Below are 24,434 nucleotides of genomic sequence, written 5' to 3'. Positions count from 1 at the left end.
CGGTCATATGACACTAATTAGAGTAACTTCCCTTGTGGATTTCCTGGCTTGGGAAACAACTCGTCTGTTAGTCTGACGGTAATTTCGTTTTATAAGCAAGAGTACATTTGAAGTTTAGTCTTTAGAATCATCACAGTTCGTCAACACATTTTATTAATGTACTTTTCCAGAAAGAGTTCCTGTTCTAGACGAATAAACTACTTGCCTGTGCTCAAGCTGTCGCTATGGATGCGGAATGACACCTACAGGCGTTCAAGTGATTTAGAGGGGCGTTCTTGTTTGTGTTCAGGAACAGACCCATGCACGAGTAAGAACGGCATGTATTTCATATTATTCGACGAAAATACAGAGAAGTGATGTAAGGATTGAATCTGAAACGTTTTGCTTATTTATATTTTTGGAAGGAGAGAAGTGAACAATTTGTTTTCTTTTAACATCTGACAGAGCTGTAACATTACGACTTTCGAAATTGCACTGCTGACCGGCATGGCAGATTCAGTTATAAGATATGCAGAAGATCCTCGAGGAATGGAAGATACAAATGTATCAACCTTGCCTACTTCGGCACAAAATATTCTGCCTCAATCCATCACAACAGGCATGATCCTGCCTTTCGTACCTATTACAGAGCCGCCATGCCAGTGGATCTTGTATTCAGATATTGGTAACTCGAGGTAATCTCTAAATACTTGTGTTGTGTTGTTCAAAATAAGAAAAAACTGATGATGGAGAACCTTGTATATGATAATCTGAAATCCCAGAAAATGGAAAGGAATTTCACACAAAGTTTATTTTAGCAGAATATAAAGTGTATTAACAATATTGTTAATTTGGCATTCAGTTATTTCAGTTGTAGTGACGAATCTCGTAAAATGTTCACAGTATCATACAAATTTACTAAGTTAGAAACATATTGAAACTGATCATTCAACTAAGTTTTTTTTTTTAAATTAGAAAAACAATTTTTAGAAACAGAACAAACATACTAAGACTAAAAAACATAATGCAAACTTGGCTCTCAGGAAGAATTATATCATGATCTTTTTTATTAAATTAAGGAGCAGTCATAACACCATACAGAGCTTGACAATTACATAATATTAAACAGAATGTTACATATGTTGCAAATGATTTGTTTGTGACAGAGTTCAAATCTGGGATGTGATGATCCTTGTGCCTAATGCCTTGTTCTTGGTGTTCCTACTATGGAGGCTTGGCAGCAACATTGACAAGCTTCGAGCAAGCAGCAGCCCTATATTTACAGCATTTATTGGATTGGTGAGTTATGCTGACAAAAATGAATTGAGTTTTTTAATGATATTTCAAGTGCTGAAGTAGATTTAAGGTAAATTCAGTCATCTGGTGCATCTAAACCATCATATTAAAACAGACATGACCAGTAATAGAGAGAAAGAGAGTGTGTGTGTGTGTGTTTATATGTGGATGCAGGTTCATGTATGTGCATGTTGTACCTTCCCCTGTGATATTTATGAAATCTCAATGCATGATTTCAGGTATTGATTGTATCAGTCATTGGTGTCTTGCGGTGCATAGTTTCCATGACAGTAGATGCATCTGAGGTGGCAGGCGAAATGGCAGACAAGGTTAACAATATTTGATTTTACTAAATATTTTTACTTGTAAACTTTCATATTTTTGTTATTATTTATTGCTAGTTAAGTTGATTTTAAAAGGGATCTTTTTTCATCCATTTTAAATACTAGTAAACATTTGCAGATAATAAAGCCATTAACTGCACAGAACTTGTTAGTGTTTGATGAACCCAAACTTAGAGCAAGTTACATTTTGTAAAGTCTAAGAATGTAATCCTGTTGAGAGATGTCTTAGTGTATGATTGGGGTTACTTTTTCTTGCTGTCTAAAAGTTTTGATTGCTGGTTGTAAACCTTTTGCGTTGTTTTTCAAGATAAGCCATTCTTTTCATTGACAGCTGCAAACTAAAATGTGACTGAAAATAAATCCAGCAACCAGTTGTTGCTTAGAGTATATGTTTATGTAGCATCCTTTTTGTGCATTTTTCACACCCTATGGTAGAAAGCTGTATGGATTATATACTTATTTGGTGTCGCTAAAATTCTTCTACAAACATTTTTGAAGATCTTTATTAGTAGCTAGACAGGGTGCCCAGCTTCACTTGGTTTGATTTCTTCCATGACTCTTCCACTTATGATTTTATTGTCAAACATTTGACCTGTTGCTTCATTTGAGTCCAGCTTATTCATACTCGACATTATTGAATCAAAATAGTGAAACACTTATACTTTTGTTGTTCCTTCCCTAACATGAAGCTGATGTTCAGCAAAGGGTGCAGGATATTTTAAACGTCACATTTCCCATTCTCTTCCTGTATCTTTCTCACATCAGTACTGTGTCACATTACAAATTCCATTAGAAGCATTGAGTTACATCTTGGAAATGATAAGATAAACATAAAGAAATTAATATGGTCCGGAACAATATACACATAGCACATGACTGAGCCATAACTAGTGGGAATATTTTTGGAAGATTTGGATCAAACAGTGTGGATTTGCATGTGATTCAAAGGCTGTTTAAAAGTTGAATTTATTTGACAGGAATAAAAGAAAACTTTGTACTTTGATCATTTTTATTGGAAGCTTTCTTAAACCTTTTGAAAATGTGTAATATTTTATGAGATAAATTATACTTTCAGTTGCTTATAAAGAAGTTAAAATAAGAACATAATTGGACATTTTTATGCTTCTAGATGCTGTGGCTTATCCTTCGATTCTTTCTGCTGGGAACAGAAGCATCTGTTGTCATCTTTGGTGTTTACTTTGGTAGGTGCTTAAGTTGGACATATAGTACATGAAAGTTGGAAAGACCTGACCCATGATCTATCTGTATGTGTGTGTGAGAAAGAGAAAACAAATGAAAGAACAAAATTTATTGATTAGGCCATCCACTCATTTTAAGGGCTAAGAGGTTTTATATATACATAAAGAGCTATTCTCTTAAGTCATGAATAGCCTAGAATCACCAGTGAATGCATAGCATGCAAACAACTGCATTTACATTTTATTGTACAATCCAGTTGACGATACTTTCATTTAAGAAACATCCATACAAATTTGAAATGTTTTAAGATCAAATAGCAGTCAGTTGAACAGGATTTTTGCTAAATAGCTAAGCTAACTTAAAACTACATGGCCAGTACAGAACTAAATGGGCATGAAATGTTTTTCGAATACTAGCATATGCTGGTCAAACAAAACTAAAATACAGATCTGACTCTTCATTATCACTACAGAATGGGTAGCTATAATCCATAGCAACAGGTTTAGTTACATGTCTTTGGGCATGTGATTTTATGGGCAAGACACCTAATCTAAATTACTGAGGGTGCTTTGAATACCAGCATTGGGAAGCTATGTAAATGTAGTCTGAGATCAATAGAGTTTATGGCATTCTTTGGACATAATTTCTGATCACTGGTCTTGATAACAATCCTGAAAGAAAGAGAGAGTTAACATGAGGGTAAAATCTACTTTTCTAAAGCATATTCTTTTTGCAGGTCACCTAGACAGCAGGACAAGCATCAGGCGCGTTCTTATCTGCACTTCTCTTTTTGCCCTTGCGTACTCCTTTATTCAGGTTGGATCTGTTTTATAACATTGCCATATTTATGTAAGTTGAATGTATTTGCATTTTCTGGATTTGTTTGTGAGTTTTGGGAACTCCACACTGTTCTCCAGAATCTTAAGTACAAGTATCAAGAGATATAAAATACAATGAAGATGCTTCAAACAAATAAGGTGAATTTGCTTTTTGTTTCTTTGGTTTTTTTTTAATGCTAAAAGAGTGGTGAAATTTCTTATTGTTGTTTCTGGCTCCATTTTAACATTCATTTTTCCATTTTAACAGATTTGTATGAAGCACAGGATTATTTTAAATAAACTTAAAGCTTACCATAATTACTTAAATTGTCTTTAACTTTATTGTTACACACTGTCGTGGGCGAATTGTTCATAAGTCATTGGTTCTATGGATGTTGGCTGTCATTAGGGTACACTTGAGCTGAAAAACCCACATTTGATAGTCAGTGTTAGACACACAGATAACACAACAGAGAACTATGACATTTTTGCCCATGGTGGAATGATCTTCCTGTGTTCAAGCTCTGCTCTTTTTTTTGTGGTTAGTACATTTTACCATCTTGTCCTTTTGCTTGTTGTTTACTTGGGACACATTTAGTTTAGTTATTTAATTTGACTGTTTGAGAGAGAAAGAGAGAGACAGAGAGATATAGTCTGTATGTACAGGGTTTCAATATTTTGTTAAAAGTTTTATAAATATACATTTTGAGCATTTTTTTTTTTTTTACAGGATGAATGGAGTGACAAAAATATTTCAAAATATTTTAACATCTCGTAAGTTTGCACCTTTTTAAGTTTTATGTTAATTTGCTTGCAGGTGTATATGATCATCCTAGTCTTGCCACTGACATCATTAAGACACCGATTTACTTTGCCAAGTAAGTAGTTTGTTTTATTTGTTTGTGTTTTTTGGGGAGTAGTTGATTTTTTCTCTGTAGATATGGATATGTGCGTGCACAACTTTCCATGTGTTTGCATTTGTGCATGAATCCGTGAGAGTGAGAGTGCTGCTGAAATGTTTTGTTGTTTTTGATATTAAGAGAGCAAAGACTATACCTCTTTTAGTCTCAGTATTATTTTATTTACTTCTGGAATTTCATTAGTCTCATTATTTGATCTACTTACTGAAATTTGTCTGCATGAAAAATCTCTATAATTTATCACCAGCAAAACGTACTTTCTACTATTATGTGGGATTCCTGGCAACACTGAATCTGACACAGGCTGTGGGCAGTCTTCTCTTGTATTACGGTGTTAACAACAGCCTTTGGTGAGAAGAGTTGTTTATGTCACTTTGATTTATTTGTTTCTAATTGAGAGTGAAGGGGTAAAGAAAATTGTCATTTAAAGGATTCGAATGCCACAAACACTTTTCTGCCTTCTAGGCTAAATGGGAAAAATGTTTCCTAATGCATAGAACTGTCAGCTCTTATTTTTAAGCTTTTAAACATTAGTTTTCATTTATTTGACAAGAATTGTGAAGCTTGTTGACTTTTGAACATTTAATGCCAAACTCAGAGAGAAGTTAAATCCTAACAAATAAATAACAGCAGTTGTTTATAATTTTACTCACAAATCGGAATAAAAATGTATTTATATTTTTGCATTTCAGTGTGATTGATGTGACAACTTATCTGTACTTCACAATTTTTGCCCCAATGGTTTATGGAACTTTTCTGTGGAAGTTCTTGAAGTGAGTAAAATCAGTTTCATTATTTTGTAAATGTAATACATATTTAAAAGAATATTAACACAAATAATTTTATCTATACAAATATAGCATATATGGGTTTTTTAAAATAAATTATCTCAAAAAGTAACAAGAGTAGTGTTTGATTGATGTGACAGTATATTTGAATCCACATAACTTTACTGACATGAATGTCAACATTTTTGCGATTATTAAGTACAAAAGTTGAACATTTTCAGCTCTCAACATTTTGTTATGGTTGTGTGTCAGTAAATGTTAGGCTATATTTAGTAATGAGTATTGGTATACATTGCAAGAGAGGAAAAGATATATTAGTTATATCTACATTTGATATTGTTGCATGCAAAAAGAAAATGACATATTTTATGCTGTTAGTGAAATTTGATTAGGTTACAAACTTAACATGAGCAAGAAATTTCTTAAAATGTCCATTTGTTTGTTCTGTCCATTCACTTTGTGTGACCTTCCCTCTGTTCATTCATCCAGTCCATCTGGTTCGTCTGTGTTTGTCCGTTTGTATCAATGCTGTTTCAGAGCAAACCAGGCTGGCATCTTTTTCTCCTACAAGCACCAGGTGGATGAAGTTCTGGATGATGACCAACTCAGTTTGCCATACCAGACACCGTTTGCTAAGACTGAGGCTGATGCCATGGTGGTTGACAACTTTGTCCACTCCACACAGTTTGACCACCAGGCCAACCATTCATCTGCGGTACTTCCACATCATTCACATACCACTAATTCTCCTCAGCCGAGCATCAACAGTGATTATTACCACATCTCTACCTGAAAAAAGCAACCTGCAGGTCTATATTGGGACTGTTTGCATTTAAGTACTGCGCAAGTACTCATGAAACAGAGTCATTTGTTTACTGATCCTGTAGGTATCCTGTAAATCCTATTTAAAATACAGGACATAGCGATGAGTCATTTGTTCAGCATAGTTCTGTGGAGGATAAGTCATTAATCTAAGATCTTGATATATTGATCTAGTGTGGCATGGTTTTGAACAGCACACGCTTTTGCACTGTACAGAGGTGAAAGGGGAAATGTGGATGATTCATAAGAACAGCATAATAAAAAGTAAGCGGTCTCAAAGCAGAAAAGGTGCATTGCAGTATCACACCTTGCATAAACTGCTTTTCTTAGGATCATACTATAGTGTTCCTGGTGTTAACAAGATGAAATCAGATGTTGTCTCTTGTGTAAACTCAGTATTGCATTTTAAAGTGTGTCTTGGTAGGAAATGTCAGTAACATTTTACATGCATATTATCCACTCTGATGTCAAAAGTGGTAGAAATTTCCTTACATGCTGTTCTGTGAAATGGCCTTCTGATTGTGATACATGAAACATGTACGTAAAATGTTTGTGTAAGACTGCTTTTTGTTTACTGGACCCATATCAGAAATTCTTTGCCAGCGGTTTTCTTCTTTTTATCATACTTTAATATGCTGCTGGCTAATTTCCCTCTGATATCATTCCAGCATATCCTGAGCATTTCAAACATTTTTATTTGGAAACTTTTTTAATTACATTTAAAAAAATTTTTGAAATCTATGATTAATGTTGACATAGAAAGGGCATCTACAACTCAAAATTTTCACCAAAAGCTGCATCAAAGAAATGAGTTGACTCCAGTTTCTTACCTATTGTGTAAACCATTAAAAAACCTCAGAATTCTGGCAGAACTGGCACTACAGTTTCAAGAGTGTTTATGTCTTAATTTTGCTGTTTCTCATTAGAGAAAGCAGAGGAATTCAGTTGCAATCACTTCTTTACTTCCTGTCAGTCTTACACTTTGCATATAAATCTCTCACAGTTTTTGTAAGCTGCCCAACTCTTCCCTTGCCTGCAAATACAAGTTTCTGTATATTTCATCCTAATGAGGCTAAAATGGATATAAGGCTAAAGTTTTTCTTATTTCCTCCTCGTCCCTCCACCCACAACCCACCCACTCACAGTCTGGTTTTGGATCTTTTGAACTATGGGAAGTGGCTAACATAGAGGTTAGTGTATTGGCAAGGCCGAAGACATGTACACTAGCTGGTGCAACACCTGTGTAGTTCAATGTACTTTCCTCTCTCTGAGTTGATGAATTTATTAGATGGGTGCCTAACTCCTTTAGAAAGCTATAAAAGGAAAGGCAAGTAGAGAGAATGAGCACTGTCCTTGCAAAAAGGCTGGTCCTGATATTAGTGTTGTCTTTAACACTTCACTCCCCCATGACTAAAAGGTGAGGAGACTACATGTTTTTTACAGGTCAGAAGAGTTTGTTGTTTTTTTTTGCCCTGTAATCAGTGTTGTGCTATATTTAGCTACTTTTTTTCCAATTTCTGTAATAAAAGGTCTTACAGCAAAAGGGTAATGTGGTATTAGACATGTCTAGGACTACAGTTATTTTGTAAACACACTTGCCAAAATATCACCAGTTTTGTATTGCTCTATGAAGACCTGATAGCAAGGAGGGTATGGCAGCTAAATGTTGCAGTTCCTCTTTAGTGTGAAAGGTTTTGGTGTAACTTTGAAATTTTTATACCTCCACAAATGCACCATGACCACATGATAAAAAGTATTTTCTTGTATACCAGGACCTCTAAAATGATCCAACTGGGTTTGAAGCACATCTTGTACTGAGTGAATCAGCCTTGTGTGCTCTTTCAGAGTTAAAATTTTCATGATTCATCTGTCGATTATTTATCTTTGCATCTCATCATGGGATTTAAAAATGATGGAGACGGGGAAGTAGAACATGGTGGAATGTATCCTGCCTACAAATTTCTAGCAGGCGTTAGTAAAGTTTCATGTGTCGAAGTCATTTGCAGCCAGATCCTCAGAACTCCCACTTTCTGTCACCTAAAGTGAGGTTAGCATTCACATGATGCTTGTTGATGAAGTTTAAATATCACTTTCTCCACACTCTGGCTGATGGAGCTTCAGCTTTACAGGTTAGCTGCTTCAGTGCATCTAGTCAGCCTTTTAGTGGCATGGTAATAGCACGTAATCTTTTATATGGTTCCCTGCTTCACTCAGTTGAAGCAAAAATTGGATCTGGCGTTTTTTTCAAACGTGTACTTAATTTTTTTTTTTTTTTGCTTTTCTTAATTGTGTTCAGTCATTATTGTATTTGGAACACTACACTTATTTTTTTCATTGTTGTTATCATATCATTTCATATTGAGAAAATATGCCCCTGTCTTTTTATGTTTATTTTTTCATATCTTACTGCCATCATTCGTCTTGGTGGTCTGTTCTCAGCATCACTAATTATCCTGTGCCTGTGCCCATTCCTTATGTGTCTCATTGTCCATTCTGTGGATTCCTCTTGTATCATGGTTATCATGTTCTGTATTGGTTTCTTAATTTGTTAAAGGCTGGGTTTTTTAAAAAATATATTGCATGTTATTTGTAATTTGTATTTCTGCTGGTGGTGTTATCACAATAATTTATTGGCAGAGCAGAATCTGGTGGAAAATATGCATGCAAATGGTAAATATCTTTCATTTTCCTGTTTGTTATATTTCAATAATGTTCATTTTTGTAGTATATTCTATATTTATCAATCATAAACACTACAGATGCTTAATGAAATGTTATCAAAATTATTGAAAATCCTGGTGATTTTTCTACATTCATATGTGATTAACATGATTCTTTTACAGGTATGAGATTTTTTTTACTAATTTTAATTTCAAAACAAAATTTTAGTTAATCCTATAGCTGCTATCATTATGTACAGAGAATTCTGTAATCCGACAAGGTTCAATTCATAGGCCATCTAAACAAAATGTATGCTTAGTGACTGGGTGAACAGTGGTTGTGTTGGCATTTACAAAAGTAATACTGATATCACCATGTACATATACTATAGCATTGAGGATCTTTCAATGTTCTCTTGTTAAATTATCCTAAAAGAGGGAAATGGCATTAACGGCTAAGAAAATGCAGACTTACTTTCATGTGGGAGAGGGAAATGAAAAGCTTTGAGAGGCTCATTATTTGTGTCTATCACAATATATTGAAAAAATGTTACAATTATCATTAATAAATGACATAACTATAAATGAATATTTAACTGCTTTTAAAGTTACAGGAAATTATAACAATATGCCATAATCATAAATTTGCAAAGATCACAAACATCTCTTTGAAGATCACAAATGCTTGTGGTGAAGTCAAATGTGTGAAGGTCAGAGAAGTAATCAAAGACTATGTGATTATGATGAGACTAATCCATATGTTAACACGTAGTCCATTCATTATTTATATCTGCAGCTATAAAAGTCCCAGGATATATAATGACAAAAATGTAAGAATCCAGGAGTGGAGGTAGTGTTTTAGTTATCTGGAGTGCATGGATTTTGTTGCCCTGAGCAGTTTGCTTATTCCTCATTTTGGTGGCTGAAGCTTAGTGTCGTGTTTAGCGCAAATTAATAGAAGCTTGCATATTTCTATTCCAAGAAGAAAATGGTCGTTATAGTTGTGAAATGGACTTCCCAAAATTAAGGTGGATTCTCACTTTCCCATACCTGAGCAGGTAGACATGAAATTTAAGTATGAAGACATCCTTGACTTGCTTCACTTCCTCTGTGTTTTACTCCAAGCTACAGTTTAGCATCAGCTACAAGAACTGAGAACTGTTTATGTGGTACACTTAATTTGTGCTTCAGCAAACACTACAAAAAGACTTGAGATGAGCAGTCTTTGCTGCTTTACATTCCTGTAACCTAACAAAATGCCATCTCTGCTACTGTAATGTTCATTCTGTTAAGTATCTTTCACCAAGTTGCAAATGAATAACCTCAAGGAAATTGTCAGTTTAACTGTTTCCTTTAAAGAAGAGTGCTTTTAAAAGAGCAAGAACGTTCATGTAATGTTGCTTATTATATAGCAATGCTTTAATTTAGCTTGGCAACTTCTTGAATATGATGTCTGAAGAAGATCAAGAAAAATAAAGCTTTGAACTTTTCCATTGTGAATGTCTCGAAGGCCTTTCAAAACTATGAAAGAAGTGAAATTTCAAAACCAAACAAAGTGAGGACTTTAGGCAAATGAGTCTCACAGCCTATTGGCAAAGAAGCGTTAAACATAAGTGTTTCATCATGACTAGGGCATGGCATGTGGAAGGGGGAACTAAACTTTCCTTCCAATACATTTACTTCCTCTGATAAATCGGGTCCATTTTTTTCTGAATAGCTACTGGGTGATTAGGGGGAAGGAGTCTTCGGCCACAGTTTGGAGTAAACCTCGAACCAAAAAAGGAATACCAACAACATTCTGCTCCACAGCTCAGTAAATTATAACCTCCAAACTAAAGAGTGACCTCTGAAAATTAATTACTTTTAGTAATGCATGTGGTAGAGGGGGCAGTACTATTCAGAAGGGAAGACCATGCTCTAGTTAAATATTGCACATTTTAATCCTTAGAGGTCGGCCAATCAAACCTATGGAAATCCTTTACTTTGGCCAATATTTTAAGTCTGCTCCATGAACTGGCAGTTCTGAGGAGCTCGCTGACCGTTATTACCAACTTGACTGACATAAAACGAAAGGTAGAGGGATCCGAACAAAGTCCTCATCAAGGACACGTGGCTCGAGGGCTAACTCCCCTTGCAATGACACCTTCGTGTTGACTGACGCATTTCGACAAGCTTCAGTGCGCAAGTGGAATGCCACCTGCACTGTCAGGTAACACTGTCATCTTGGAGCAGCAGACCACGTGAGGTTGCACTATACACACATACACGCACATTAATTGTTTGACACACAGGCAGGGCAGTAGGCCATGGCTTCAGGTCTACCTTTCTTATCAGCTGAATTATCCTTCCACCACAATGGAAATAATCACTTTAAGCGGATCAAACATTGTCCACACTAATTAATTAATACAGACTTGCCGGAAGGACCCGTGACCCAGTGTATAGCTCGATGTTGGAGGTCTGGGTTTTCTAGTTTCTGTGTCGGGAAATGTTTTCCAGAATTAGCTGATTGGTTCTGAGTACGATATTAGTGATCCTGGGTTCAAAGCTGTTTTTCCTTATTGACCAGTTGTACAAGGAAAGGGACATCTCAGAAGTAAGCTGATCTTCTTCCACTCACCTTCCTTTTATTATTATTATTGTCGTTTATGGGTCAGCGCGTGGGAACGAAGAAAAACGAGCGCGCACACACACGGTCGCCAAAAAGCACTCTTTCCTCTTTCTCCTACTTTTTTCTGTTTCTCTCAGGTGCATGGCCGGCCTGTTGACTTGCACTACCGCACCCTGACTAACTACCGGGATTCCCTTTCCCACAATAACGACTTGTTTTCGACGACTGGCACGAGATCCCGAGTGATGTCACTGGCTGGCAATGTGCAGACTGACGACCACCTATCAGCAATGAGTGAAGATATCATTTCATTCGTGACTCCACCATGGCTGGTGTCTGGTAGCTTTGTGACACACCTTTGTCCAACCTTCTGTCCGTCCGTCGGAACAACGTATAAATGTTGCTATTAATAGACTACAGGACCAGAGGAGCCACGCCGACAGAAAAAGAGAAAGTAGTTAACTAACTGCCTGACTACCTGGTGAAAGGAAGAAGATTTGTTCGGTAAGTCAGCTCGTACCCTGAGCATGTATATTGTTTGTGTGATATTGCTTGCTTTGAATCTTGGATTAGCAATGGTTTTCAAAATGGTGTCTTCAAAATGTTTGATTAGACACGTTAATAGTCGTTTGTATCACGGAACTGAAGTAAATTATTTGCAGGACCTCACCTGTGTCGTGTAGGACATGGACAGTCGACTGACATGATTATGAGTGTATACACTGACATATTCTGAGCAACAGGATGTACAGTAACACTGTCAGGGCTTCAGACTGAGACTAGTCTAGCGTGGTGGTGTAATGAGTAGACAGTGTTTATTGTGTTATCACTAGTCTACTGTAGGTTATGTGGTGAGATGAGTAGACAGTGTTTATTGTGTTATCACTAGTCTACTGTAGGTTATGTGGTGAGATGAGTAGACAGTGTTTATTGTGTTATCAGCTAGTCTAGAGTTTAACTGGTGGTGTAGACAGTGTTTTTGTGTTATGAGCTAGTCTAGTGTAGGGCTTATGTGGTGTAATGAGTAGACAGCGTTTATTGTGTTATCACTAGTCTACTGTAGGTTATGTGGTGAGATGAGTAGACAGTGTTTATTGTGTTATCAGCTAGTCTAGAGTTTAACTGGTGGTGTAGACAGTGTTTTTGTGTTATGAGCTAGTCTAGTGTAGGGCTTATGTGGTGTAATGAGTAGACAGCGTTTATTGTGTTATCACTAGTCTACTGTAGGTTATGTGGTGAGATGAGTAGACAGTGTTTATTGTGTTATCAGCTAGTCTAGAGTTTAACTGGTGGTGTAGACAGTGTTTTTGTGTTATGAGCTAGTCTAGTGTAGGGCTTATGTGGTGGGATGAGTAGACAGTGTTTATTAGGGAGAGGAAAGTGGAAGAGTGGTGATTCATTACCCATAAACTGTTTACAATCTTACCAAGCCAACACACTTCCACCAGCCAGTAACAAACACAGACCAACACACGTGCTGTGGTGTAAACTGTTGCTCCCAGCATGCAATGTACATCACCACTCTGTTCAATCTGCACCATTTCCTCCAGATTTCAGCTTGAAGAAATCTTTTCCATGCTTCTGAGAACGAGAATGACAGTTTATAGGTTTCTAAGAATTTTCTCTTTTTTTGTTTGTTTTGAAGATGCCTTTCAGCTGCGTGTTTTCTTTCGTAAACGGAGAATATGATGGTAGAAAAAATGAATAGTGCTCAATCGACTACTCAGTCATCTCTTGTTCTTGTCTATCGATATAAACCGTTTATCAGTTTATATAGTCATTCATCTGTGTGTGCTCATATTTCTCTCTGCTGTCTTTCAGAATTGCTGACTGAGGACAGGGAAGTAATACACTTGTGCCATAAATATGTCTGACATGATTGATCGATCCGCGGTCAAATGATATTTATTCACCTCTGTGTACAACATAGACTAACACAGATTAGCCTTATAGACGTCCGTGATTTCGCATATGAAGTCACGGTGCAAGCAAGCCTCCATTTTCGGAGGAATATTAGTTGCCTTGCTGAATAAAGAACTGTCCATTTAGAGTCTGAAAATGCTCTTCTTTGTAAACGATGAGTCTTCTTCACCAGACATGAAAAATATCGCCTTGACCTCTCAGGTTGATAAAAGTCTGCATCTGATGCAAAAACAGGTAAACTGGCTAAAATGATGTTGGACTTCTCGTGAAATGCACCCACTGTGGTTTAATATTCGCCTTCGACTATTGCAGATTGTTTGTAATCCCATGAACAAATAGTAAATAATCCTGACACAAGATAATCGGTTCCATAACTTCAAAGATGTTTGTCTATTATATTCTATATTACTGCCTCAGGTTACTGTTAATGCCTGAAAAATACTTGGATTTGTTTCGCTGTCGCTGACGTTGATAATTGTTGTTTCAGTAGAAGGAAAACTAAACTTAAAAAGTAGTTTCCACTGAAGTTTTCGACATGTATCCATACACCTTCTTCAGCAACTAAAATCTAAGTGACAGGTGAGTTCAGTGCACACCACGATGAGATAAACTCAGGGCATGTAACTGAATAAATTTGTTGTAGACTGCCTCCTGCTCTTTCTAAGTGTATTATAAAAGGAATGTGATACGGTACTCTAAAAAATAAATGATAAATGTAGGAAACGATATCTTAGCATAGATATCATGTAAATTCCAACCTTTGATTAACATGTTCATAATACTAGACTACTCTTCTTGTTGCAGATCACTTTATGACAGCTGTCCGGGCAACATGGCCTCCTCGTTGTTTAACGGTAAGACTCCAGTCTGGTATTTCTTGCGAAACATGTCTGGAAGGACTCCAGGGTTGTCTGAGACTCAAGTGTCTTTGTGATCCCGTTAAACATCAGCTAGAGCTGTCATAAATATGAGCAAAAAACTACTGTATACAAGTATTTTTTCTGTGGTAATGGGAGGAGAGTGTTTGTGCATGCATTCAGTGTTTGGAATAAAGGAAGTTCATTCTCAAGTTCTTGACACAACTTTCATGTATGTCATCAATGACAGGGAGAACTCTCGAGTTCATTAGGTGAGGCAAACATGTCAGGTCAATCTTAATCTGAATTAAGGTATGTTTGTTAAGAATGCTTGTCGGATGTAGTTTATCATTTTATTTTTTATGTGTATTTTATATCCGTTTCACTTGTTTCTTCAGGGTCGTGTTCGACGATTACAATTCCATGTGAAGATGGCATGATGTACATAGACCCGTGTAGCTGTGTACATTTCTACATATGTGCAAGTCGACAAACTATAGTTAAACAAGGATGTCCACTGGGCACAGAGTTCAATCAAAGCGCCTGCGGGAGAACTGATGAAGTGAAATGTAATGTACAGGAGCCATGGCAACGGTGCCGAAATGGTGTGTATACAAAGTACAACTGAGTCTTCTCTCAAGACGAATTTGTCCCATGGGATAACTGTGATTATTAAGTTGTTGTAGGAAGCGTATCTTACAAAGATGTAATGTTTTTATTTTTAACAATTAGTAAGAATATGGCATTATGTGATTGATTTGATTCTGTTTCTAAATATGCTATCGTTAGTTGATTAATTAAGTTGAGCACTTTGTCAGATCCGATTAGCTTACAAGGTCAACCTTTATTTTCAGTGCAAGGTTCAAAGTCCAAAGAAGAGCTTAGGAACCAATGTCTTAATGCAAGCTCGTCATCGTCCTCATCATCGTTATCGTCATCGTCATCAGAAGGGGGAAATGGCGGTGCGATCGCTGGAGCGGTCATTGCTGTGCTTCTTGTCGCCGTGATTGTTGTTGGTGTTGTTCTCTACGTGAGGAAGAGAGGAAATCCAATTAGGTAACACAGGTTTACGGTAATTTGACTAATTAAGGGAATGATGATGAATGCGAAAATACAATGTTTGAATAATGTGTTTACACCTGTAAAGACTCATCCACAGTGTGAGACGTGCTGAGATTCACATGCATTCACACACATTCACACATACAGACCAATGAACATCAACGCCTACATCACAATATAATTAAACAAATAAACTTTTACATATCCATAGACGGAAGAAGTGACCCTACTAAACCGCCTTTACCGAGGACCAATACAGGCTGACCATAGCTGTTGGTCGAGGGGATAAATGAATGAATACATGTACATAATATACTTCTATATTATAGATGTGTATACACATAGCAATGATAGCATCACATGACATCCACACACACACACTTCCGTTCTCATGTGACATGCGCACACTTGCTTTCTTCCAGGCACCTGAAGGTGACGTCTTTGTGGCGGAGAAAGACAGAGACCGTCATCAGGGAGAACAAGGGCGTCACTTCCCCTGTTGCACACGTCAGCGCCGCGCCGTCAGAAGAGGAAGTGTACGCGTGTATTGATGACGCGGTAAGAACTGTCTTATGACCTTTGACTTTACATATAGGCCTATTATAGGGCATCGAGTTCTGGTTCCACTACAGTCTGTTTCCTGCAACTAATGTTGATTCTGTTGCGGCTTGTATGGTGTTGCTTATGCCGAGGGTTCGTTATTCTCGTGATTCCCTCCCATTTTATCCCCCTCCCTCTCTCTGTCTCTCTAATTTCTGTTTCATTGTCTCTATATGTGTAAGACTGTGTATGCATGGATAATCCCACGATAGATATTTCTGATCTCAGGACTGTTTGGCTTATGTCCATGATGTTTGTAGCCCTACAGATTGCAAACGAAAGGTAATTATTCGTTCGGCAGTTAGTAAAATAGTATTGGCTCCTAAACTCAATAATGAAAGTTTTGGGGTACCCGGGTAAATCTTTAATGAATATCTATTGGTTTCAAAAGGCCATGTGTCGCGATGAAGACCTGGTCACATCAACACCGCCAAGGGCTCGGCCAAACGTCAACCCCAACCAGAACACCTACACGGTCGTCGCAGCTGGCGGCACAGGGGGAGGCAACAGGCAGGATGTGGCTCACTTCACGCCGGCCATCGCTGGCCCCACGATCCAGATAGAAGTGACCACAGACGAGCCGTGTCCGTCCAACTCACCTCTGGAGGACCAAATTGACCGCAGCAATAGAGATCGGTGGAGAGCTGAAGGAGCTGGTGAGAGACCTGCAGAAACTATCCTCCTTGACCCTCAACAATACCTTGTGCCCCGCCCGATCACTCTTGGCGTGGGAACGGGCGAGGGGAGATCTACCATCGACCCACCCTACTACGAGCTTGAACATGGTGGACACGAAGACCCTATTTATGCCAATGACGTGGATAACTGATAGAATGATTTGTAGAAGGTAGTTATGTGAGGGACGTGAATAACTGAAAACAGGAATGATTTGAACGTAGTTACGTGAGTGACGTGGATGACTGATAGCAGGAATAACTTGCAAGCCGTAGTCAGCACAGCAAGGTGAATAACTGTGATAGGAGTGATTCTCCCTCCGCCCTCAAAACACAACGTGACGAGCGAGGCGCGCGCAACCTTGACAGCAGGAGTGACGGAACGGGTATAGGTACTTGGACTTGAGGAGAAACACGAACCAATACCTGGAGTACAGTGAGTCCTTTGTTGTAAACCGCCACCTGACGACTGTTGCTGTGTATTAACATTACTTTATGAACTGAGCTCCACTGGTGCCGAGCAATCTCCAATGTGATGATCTCTGTTTACTTTATAATAAAGAGGTACAATGCATACCCGGAATACAAGTGACTGGCTTGAGAGTTTTGCAGGTGTGACTAGTGTGGTAAAGTGCATGTCTTGCAGAGCTTTGATATTGTTTGTGTGTGTGTGTGTGTGTGTGTTTATGTGTGCTTGTGCCTATGATTTGTGTGCTGATGTTGCTTTTTATGTAAATGAGTAAGATTTTCTGCACCTCTGAAGGTAGAGGCCATCTTCTCTCATCATCGGTGACTTAATCACCACACCAGACACCAAACATCTTCCACGTGCACACACTCACACAGTCTCTCTCTCTCTCGGTGATCGAGTTTTGTTCACAATCCTCGTCATACTTCGAGAAAAGTCGTGGGTGCCTCGGCTAAACATAGAATAGTTTTTTTCCTCAATAAAGGTTAATATCTGACGCAAAACCAATGTCTCTAATTAAACAAAGATGTGTATTTCCCATTTCCATCCAACTATTCAATAACAAGAACAATATGTAATGGAAAGAGGTAAACGGAAAATTAAAACGACGATCAAAATACTCTTCCTCGCTACTTGTTGACAGGGACTCGTGTTTTGTGATTTTTTTGTTTCTCCTTTTTTTTATTGTCATTATAACTTGTTACCAGATGTTCATAAAGTTAACAGACCGTATATGATCAATTCTGCTGGCAAAAATTTGAACTAACCAATCGTAAAATCAATGTTTGGTCAGAACAGGGAAGTGTGGCGGTGTGACATGTCACGTGGTTATGACTCACACAAAGTCGGGTGGAAGACGGGGTCTCTGGGGCGAGTGGTCGTGGTTTTACTTTCCTCAAACTTTCCTTTTAGCTAATTCACAAAGGTCAGAACAGAAAAAAAGTTTCTCATTTTAAAAAAGGCTATCATATTGCGTGTTATAATGAAATTGTTCTGTTTCGATATGGTCTTTCTCGCGTTCACTCCTCCTTTCTATCTCTCCTTCTCCTTCCCTCTCTCTTTCACGAGTATATGACCGTAAATATGTATGCATGAGGTCAGGATTTGCTGTTCGAGGTTGAGATCTCGTCATGCACGTTTTTTTTTTTTTTATTTCTGCGTGTCGCATTTGTTTACACGGCCGGTTGTTTACCCGGGATATGGCCTTATTGCTGACTCGGCGTTTGAACACCAATTTCCGCCTTCCTTTTGTCTCTCACTCTCTCTATTACTAGGAAGTCTCCTGCCTATCATGTTGCTCTTTTCCTTGTAGGGATCAAATAGCAGAAGAACCCTGGTTTTTCCTCCAATTTGCTGTCAGCAGTCTATAGGTCAAGGGTCCCATAGTTTAGTGACCATAGTGACTGGTCGGTAAGTGGTTCACCACCTTTAGGGAACTGAACGTGGAAGACAGAGTGCAGCAGCCTCCATCACGTCTTCTCTGTGTGTGAGTGCACGCCTTCGTGTTTGATATGTATGATGAACTGAAGGACTCATCCAAGCATGCACCAATCACACCCTTACACACTCGCACGCACATATTCACACGCGCGCTCTCGACTTCACACACGAAGGGTCGACCAGGGGTCGAATGCACATCATGTCACTAAGCAGGACAGGAGTGGCAGGAATGACAGAGAGGCAGGAATGTTTCGTCGTCAAGAATATTGAGGACCGCACCCTTGTAACCCTGTTTGACAGCACTCTGCATATTACCCCTCGGGTAGGTGCGTGGGGTCTGTGGGTATCGTGACCTCCGGGTCACCAAGAGTTAAAAGTTTGACAGACACGGAGACAAGTGGTGTTGTTTGTCAGTATGTCTGTAAAGTTTGATGTGAGCGAGAGTTACTTGTCCTTACTTGAGGTAAACAAGACCAAGACTAGGCGGTTGTGTGCTATCAGTGAGATGGCATCGTAGTTTTGAGCATTTAAAATGTGTTTTCACAAGATTAAAAAAAAATATAGGTAGGTTATCATATTAACAATTAACTAACTACTGAATAAATTATATACTAACTACCGGCGAACCTAAGACTAAGTCGTAGACTAGTACATATATATATATATTTGGGTTTGGAGGTGGCACAATTTCAGAAAGTGGTACTCGTCTGGAAAAGTTTGAAAAATCGGGGCTAGATGGTCAACGTGAAGCAGGTATCTAAACTGTTAAGTCTTAACCATTTGGTTAGCGCTTAGCGAGTGCTGTGCACCCAGCCTCTGACCTAGAAATGCGATAGCTCAGACAGGAAGTTGCTGATGCTCACGGATGTAGGGCAGTTATCCCACTCCAGGGCACAGCGATGCATGTTCTGCTATGAATTAGTTCAGTTCAAGACGCAAACTTATCCCGAGTAAATGCCTGTCGGCTTTTTAATAGTGTTGTAGCTATTCAAAAAATGAAATAAAATAAATAAATAAAATTACACTCGGCGACCTGCAGTGTGGTGGTGGCTAACACTGATACATCTGGGACGACACCATGTTGCAAGGAAAATACTGAGAGCTGTGAGAGCTGGTAAGTCTCTGAACTTGCTTCCCTGATTGTTCACAGTTAATGTAGAGGTAGACAAATGATACAAACGATACGTTTCGCTCGTTTGCACTAATTTATTTTAATATTTTTTCAACGTTTCTAGACTTTGCACACTCCCTGATTCAAACTCGAAGAGGAGACATGACAACATGGACAGTTTTTAACGGTAAGGTGCAAACAGCGAGAAATAATGGAAGAGAGAAGAGAGAAAGACGGATGGATATATAAAATGGATGGGAGTGAGGTAAAGGAGGGAAAGAATAAGGGATGGAGGCTGTCACACATATCTCGCCACTTTGTTTAATGTTAAAGTATGCAAGCTGTGAGTACATAATACGTGTTTTCTTTCTCTTACATTTGACAATATTTGTCGCCACTGAAGAGGAGACAATGAAGCATTGCATGCAGGATGACCAGCTGTCTGGTCTGTGACCGGACGAGTCAACTTACAACAGTACTATCTCCTTTGCTAAGTTAGCTGAGTTTCTCAGTTCTCGCTTCACTCTGATTGGAATTCGAACCTTCCACAGACAAAATTGTTATTTAAAAATAAACATCTGAAAATAAAAATTGTCACGCTCTCAGAGTTGTCTCATACAAAGAGGAAAACAGCCGGGCATCGTGCTGGCATACAAACAAAAAAATTTCCATCAAGATTAAGTTGCATCTTCAAACTTCAACTTTCAAACATAGCAAATCTTTTCAGTCTCTGGTGCTGTGCCCCGGGAACCAACAATCATCGACAGCGACCAGACCCTCCCAGCCCATGGTGGCCATGTCGGCAGAATCAGTGGCTCTGTATTGGGGTGTGCTGTCTTCTTCGGCGTCATCGTTTCCATCGGTATCATTGTCGCTCGGGACTACTACCGCAAAAGGTGCGCACATAAGCTCTAGAAAGAAAGAAGAGGGGAAAAAAAAGAGGCGAGGTCGTCCATTTGCCATTTTCTCTCCATTTTTCGGTAGTCAGTCCGTAGACTTACTCCGTAGACACAAAATTTATCATGCAGTTCTCTCTTTTTCTCTCTCTCTTCAGGCTGATGAGGAATGATACTTCTACTCTCAAGAATGTGACATTTCCTGACGACGGCGTTGATAACAAGACTCACACAACTGTAGAGGACACCAACGACGGGCAACCTGTGATGCCATCACCAACCTTTTGCGCGAGGTCCAAGGCGTCGACTGACAAAACAAGAACAATCGAGAATCTTCCGACGGATGGTGCCGTGTTTACGAAAACATTTTGAAGGAAACTGTACTAGAGGCCAAGGAAATCATTTATGAGGATATAGTAAAGACAGAGAGCGAAACTAGTGAAAGTGCTGTATATACACGACAACGCTTTTCAGAAGTCTCGATGTCGGACCCTCCATACCTGTCGATGGAACAGAATTGTCTTGAGAGTGGATGGTCAGGAGCAGCGCCTGATGGTCGAGAAGACTTATATATTCATCCTATACCTGACCGTCATTCTGTGGACACCACGGTTGGTGGTTATGCCGAGTGTTCTTTCAATACTATATAAAAATTATATTTGACAATTCTCGTGGCCTTTGTGTGTGAATAATGTTCGCTTTAGCTTCCTAAAAATCTTTTCGTCGTGAAGATTATAGGTTACGGCTAAATATTTCTATGGAAAATGAATGCATGTGCATCGTGATTTTGTGTGTGTGTGTGTGTGTGTGTGTGCGTATTTGCGTATGTGTGATTGAATATCTGTGTGTACATATCATGGGTTTACATATTAAACACATCATGCATTTCCTATGTGCAAGCTTGTGTATAGTATGTGTGAGTGAGAGTGTATGTGTATATTTGTATGTAAGAGTGCATGCATGTGTATATTTTAAGTTCATGTATGTTAAGTGTGTAAAAATGTGTGTTATGTGTATGTTTGGATGTGTATATATATATATATTTTTTCATGTGTATATTTCATATTTTAATGTGTATTTATGTGTGTATATGTATACGAATTTCTATCTTTGTATGTAAATGGATATGTGTCTATTTGCAAATATATATGTGCATATTTTCATGTATTTGAATATATATTGTGTGTTCGTTTGTGTGCCAATGTGTGTGCCTGTGTATATGCTTCTTTGTATGTGTATATGTGTGTGCATATATGTCTACATATATGTGTGTGTGCTTGTGTCTGTGTATATATATATATGCATGAGTAAGTATGTGTGTAAGTGTTTTTGTCTGTGTGTGTTTCAGTGTCAATGTGTATATGTGTATGTGTGCGTGTGTGTATGTGTGTTTTGCAACCAATCACAGTAGATAAGTGAGCACACGCCATTACGAACACAGAACGCAACAAAAAGTGTCGTCGTATGTATGACGTTGTATGACGTCATTCCGTATGTATGACGTTGTATGACGTCATCCATGTTCATTTCCGTCTCCATTTGTTTTCTTCAAAATTTCTCCTGAAAGTGCATGGCAGACTTCCATGGATATTATTCAGATGGAAGTAAGTTAAATTTATTACAAAATTATTGACAAACGCTCAAGAATATATGTTGTTTCATAATAAAAGCCAAACATGCAGGAGACAACAAGAGGAGTCTCAGTCAATCATATAAAAACAGAAAAATTTTAAGAGCTACCTTTCCGACCACATGAGACGACCGCGACAATTCACTCAAAAGAAACCTACTGACAATTTCTTTTTTTCAAGACAAAAGCGTTTCTTTGTAGTTTTTTCGTAATTTATTTTCGCGTAGATTCATATCAAAGTACTAAGTCGAAATTCTTCGAAATTAAGCAAGAAAAAAAAAAGTGGGGAGAGGGGAGGCGGTACATATAAAAAAAAGTTTCCTTAAGGGTTTCGTATCACGTGACTAGTTCTGTTTTCCATCTTCTTCATCTATTCCTTCTCCCTCTCTCTTCCGTTCGTTTCATCCTAAACACTCACAATCTTAAACGTAGACCCTGTCTCATACCTACATCCGTTTCGTTTTTAGCTGGTGAGTGGTGTTTAGCCTCGCACCATGGGGACGTGAGCGAGCAGGGCGACTGCCTGCCGGAAGTTGGGGGCTTGACCTCGTGGGCTGTCGGCGCCATGGCCAGCGGCCACTCGTGCTACGAGTACCTGGACCAGGTGAAAGCCGAGCTGGACTACCAACGCGCCCTGGTGCATTCCACCCTAGAGAAGTTCGGCGTCTCGCTAGACACCCCCGAGGAGGGGCCGGACTCTGCCAGGCAAGAGCCACTGACCTCTGATTTCTCCGACATCCCGGGTACCTCTGGCCTGGGGATGTCTCACAGGCGCCACAGGCGTCGTGGGTTGAAGAAAAAGAAACGCAACAAGCGACGGAAGAGTGCAGAGGAAATGCCTGTGACCGTTCGCCCTCCGCACAGGCCCAGGTTCTCCCTCGGTAACCCGTCGACCTCTCAAGAAGAGGAGGGGGAAACATCGTATTCGGGCAAAGAGACGAGCAGGCCGATGCACGGACGTCGTTTCCTGCAGCCGCCATAACGATCTTGTCCACAAACACCACTCTTCGTCACGATGTCAGCGCACCACCAGCGTCTTCAAAGCGGTGGAACGAAATAGAAGACATTTAAAAAAAATTAGCAGCAGCATTCAATCGTTTAAAATGTATTTCCTCCGTGGCTTTAGTGCGCTGTAGCAAGCACACGTTAAATAAAGCTGCTACAAAGTCGTCGCTGTTGCTCATACATGTAAGTCGGTGTTTTTAGAGGGTTACCACCGTGACAACTTCGCAAACATAGCGGATGCCCACTTTCTTGTGTCTGCCAGTGCGGTGTTGACACCAAGACCACCCAGTCTGTACCGTCACACAAACTTGTGTTGCTGTTAGCGGCAGCCAGGTGAATAAACAATACATGAACACCAGGCTCTTTTTAGACCTGGTTTGTGGCCGCAGTCAAAGAATTCCACCTGTGAACGTAACAAAACTTTTTCCTCGATGCAGCTAAATGTGTTTCAGATAGTGGATGAATCACTCGCCCGCCTTTGCTTATATATCTATATATAAGAGCAGAGTTTCAATGATTTTTTTGTTGATTTTTGTTTGATTGCTTGGGATGGTTTAAAATTTTATTTGACAGCCCATTTAACAACAGGTCTAAATATTAAGAAAGAAAGGATATCTATATGAAAAATCGCGATATTTTACATTCTTGTTATTTGATTCCTCTTTGCGTTTTTACTCATCGTCAGTGCTGTTGTTTGTTCTTTTGTATTTCATATGTAAGTTTGCTTTCGTCCCTTTGTCTATGTGTCGTTCTTATTCTTAAAAGCTAAAAGCACGCTCATTTGAAATGTGAGTATGCACTTTACAAATATTTTGCATTTATTTATATATTTATATTTATGCGCTGCTGCGTATTCTAGTAATCAGGGGACGATACTGGATAAAAAAGCGAGGCATACGGTTATTTCCCTTTGACCGTGAATCGTGATGACGCCGCTGACCACGACCCAGGCTGAGCTAGACGAGAAGCTGTTAGAACTGCTTGTTGTCGTGTATTTACTATGCAGACACAAACAGCTTTCATTTACTTCCCTTACTGACCATGTTTACATGAAGAAACAGATTAAATGGATTAAACATAAGACCGACTAGAGAGCATAAAACTTTAAAAAATTAAATATAATAAAATAAAACAGACAACATGCACCGTAAAAATCAAAGAGGCAACTCAAAATAAAAATATCGTTAAATAACAACAAAAACCTTTAAAAAAAAAACACCCAAAATGAATAAAAGCAAAACACACCTAACCACACGTGAGTGAGAGAGAGAGAGGTACGGGTGGTTACCAAAATTGCAGCTAAGAAGATAATAATCAAAGGAAGAGAAG

At 38.8% G+C, this 24,434-nt stretch overlaps 4 protein-coding genes across 7 annotated transcripts; all 4 read left to right on the top strand.

Annotated features, from left to right (window-relative positions):
• Positions 1 to 5: 5 nt before the first annotated feature.
• LOC112571601 (transmembrane protein adipocyte-associated 1 homolog) lies at positions 6 to 10,318 on the top strand. Of its 2 annotated transcripts, none has more exons than XM_025250720.1 (12): positions 6 to 78; positions 171 to 307; positions 445 to 674; positions 1,146 to 1,278; positions 1,515 to 1,604; positions 2,749 to 2,821; positions 3,556 to 3,635; positions 4,047 to 4,178; positions 4,455 to 4,515; positions 4,805 to 4,907; positions 5,250 to 5,330; positions 5,883 to 10,318. In XM_025250720.1, exons 3-12 carry the CDS (start codon positions 487 to 489, stop codon positions 6,136 to 6,138), a joined length of 1,197 nt encoding a protein of 398 aa, XP_025106505.1. In that variant the 5' UTR covers positions 6 to 78; positions 171 to 307; positions 445 to 486; the 3' UTR covers positions 6,139 to 10,318. The 2 variants fall into 2 exon arrangements, with proteins under 2 accessions (XP_025106505.1, XP_025106504.1); XM_025250719.1 differs by having other exon boundaries at positions 8 to 78; positions 5,835 to 10,318.
• An 845-nt stretch (positions 10,319 to 11,163) lies between these two features.
• On the top strand, positions 11,164 to 17,142 carry LOC112571602. 3 transcript variants are annotated; one of them, XM_025250724.1, is made up of 8 exons: positions 11,164 to 11,423; positions 11,576 to 11,942; positions 13,852 to 13,940; positions 14,166 to 14,215; positions 14,617 to 14,823; positions 15,073 to 15,274; positions 15,703 to 15,838; positions 16,272 to 17,142. In XM_025250724.1, the coding sequence occupies exons 4-8, from the start codon at positions 14,194 to 14,196 to the stop codon at positions 16,707 to 16,709; spliced, it is 1,005 nt and encodes a 334-aa protein (XP_025106509.1). In that variant the 5' UTR covers positions 11,164 to 11,423; positions 11,576 to 11,942; positions 13,852 to 13,940; positions 14,166 to 14,193; the 3' UTR covers positions 16,710 to 17,142. The 3 variants fall into 3 exon arrangements, with proteins under 3 accessions (XP_025106509.1, XP_025106506.1, XP_025106507.1); XM_025250721.1 differs by having other exon boundaries at positions 13,849 to 13,940; XM_025250722.1 differs by having other exon boundaries at positions 11,576 to 13,595; positions 13,849 to 13,940.
• A 2,186-nt stretch (positions 17,143 to 19,328) lies between these two features.
• On the top strand, positions 19,329 to 21,627 carry LOC112572808. Its single transcript, XM_025252701.1, has 4 exons — positions 19,329 to 19,577; positions 19,699 to 19,761; positions 20,302 to 20,470; positions 20,629 to 21,627. Exons 2-4 carry the CDS (start codon positions 19,737 to 19,739, stop codon positions 20,840 to 20,842), a joined length of 408 nt encoding a protein of 135 aa, XP_025108486.1. The 5' UTR covers positions 19,329 to 19,577; positions 19,699 to 19,736; the 3' UTR covers positions 20,843 to 21,627.
• Positions 21,628 to 21,967: 340 nt separating this feature from the next.
• On the top strand, positions 21,968 to 23,622 carry LOC112572920. The gene is made up of 2 exons (XM_025252912.1): positions 21,968 to 22,074; positions 22,568 to 23,622. Exons 1-2 carry the CDS (start codon positions 22,041 to 22,043, stop codon positions 23,080 to 23,082), a joined length of 549 nt encoding a protein of 182 aa, XP_025108697.1. The 5' UTR covers positions 21,968 to 22,040; the 3' UTR covers positions 23,083 to 23,622.
• Positions 23,623 to 24,434: the final 812 nt, after the last annotated feature.

This window comes from Pomacea canaliculata, linkage group LG9 (genome assembly GCF_003073045.1).
Source record: "Pomacea canaliculata isolate SZHN2017 linkage group LG9, ASM307304v1, whole genome shotgun sequence".
Taxonomy (NCBI): Eukaryota; Metazoa; Mollusca; class Gastropoda; order Architaenioglossa; family Ampullariidae; genus Pomacea; species Pomacea canaliculata.
The sequence above is the reverse complement of the archived record's forward strand: the minus strand, read 5'-3'. Positions and strand labels throughout refer to the sequence as shown.

Bases quoted from the DNA above. Each gene is read 5' to 3' on its own strand.
- LOC112571601 (XM_025250719.1), top strand. From the start codon at position 487: ATGGCAGATTCAGTTATAAGATATGCAGAAGATCCTCGAGGAATGGAA. The intron at 1,279-1,514 runs GTGAGTTATGCT...GCATGATTTCAG, and splicing joins TTACAGCATTTATTGGATTG to GTATTGATTGTATCAGTCAT. The intron at 4,179-4,454 runs GTTAGTACATTT...ATTTGCTTGCAG, and splicing joins GCTCTGCTCTTTTTTTTGTG to GTGTATATGATCATCCTAGT.
- LOC112571602 (XM_025250724.1), top strand. From the start codon at position 14,194: ATGGCCTCCTCGTTGTTTAACG. The intron at 15,275-15,702 runs GTAACACAGGTT...GCTTTCTTCCAG, and splicing joins AAGAGAGGAAATCCAATTAG to GCACCTGAAGGTGACGTCTT. The intron at 15,839-16,271 runs GTAAGAACTGTC...TGGTTTCAAAAG, and splicing joins ACGCGTGTATTGATGACGCG to GCCATGTGTCGCGATGAAGA.
- LOC112572808 (XM_025252701.1), top strand. From the start codon at position 19,737: ATGACAACATGGACAGTTTTTAACG. The intron at 19,762-20,301 runs GTAAGGTGCAAA...AAATCTTTTCAG, and splicing joins AACATGGACAGTTTTTAACG to TCTCTGGTGCTGTGCCCCGG. The intron at 20,471-20,628 runs GTGCGCACATAA...CTCTCTCTTCAG, and splicing joins CGGGACTACTACCGCAAAAG to GCTGATGAGGAATGATACTT.
- LOC112572920 (XM_025252912.1), top strand. From the start codon at position 22,041: ATGGCAGACTTCCATGGATATTATTCAGATGGAA. The intron at 22,075-22,567 runs GTAAGTTAAATT...TTTCGTTTTTAG, and splicing joins TGGATATTATTCAGATGGAA to CTGGTGAGTGGTGTTTAGCC.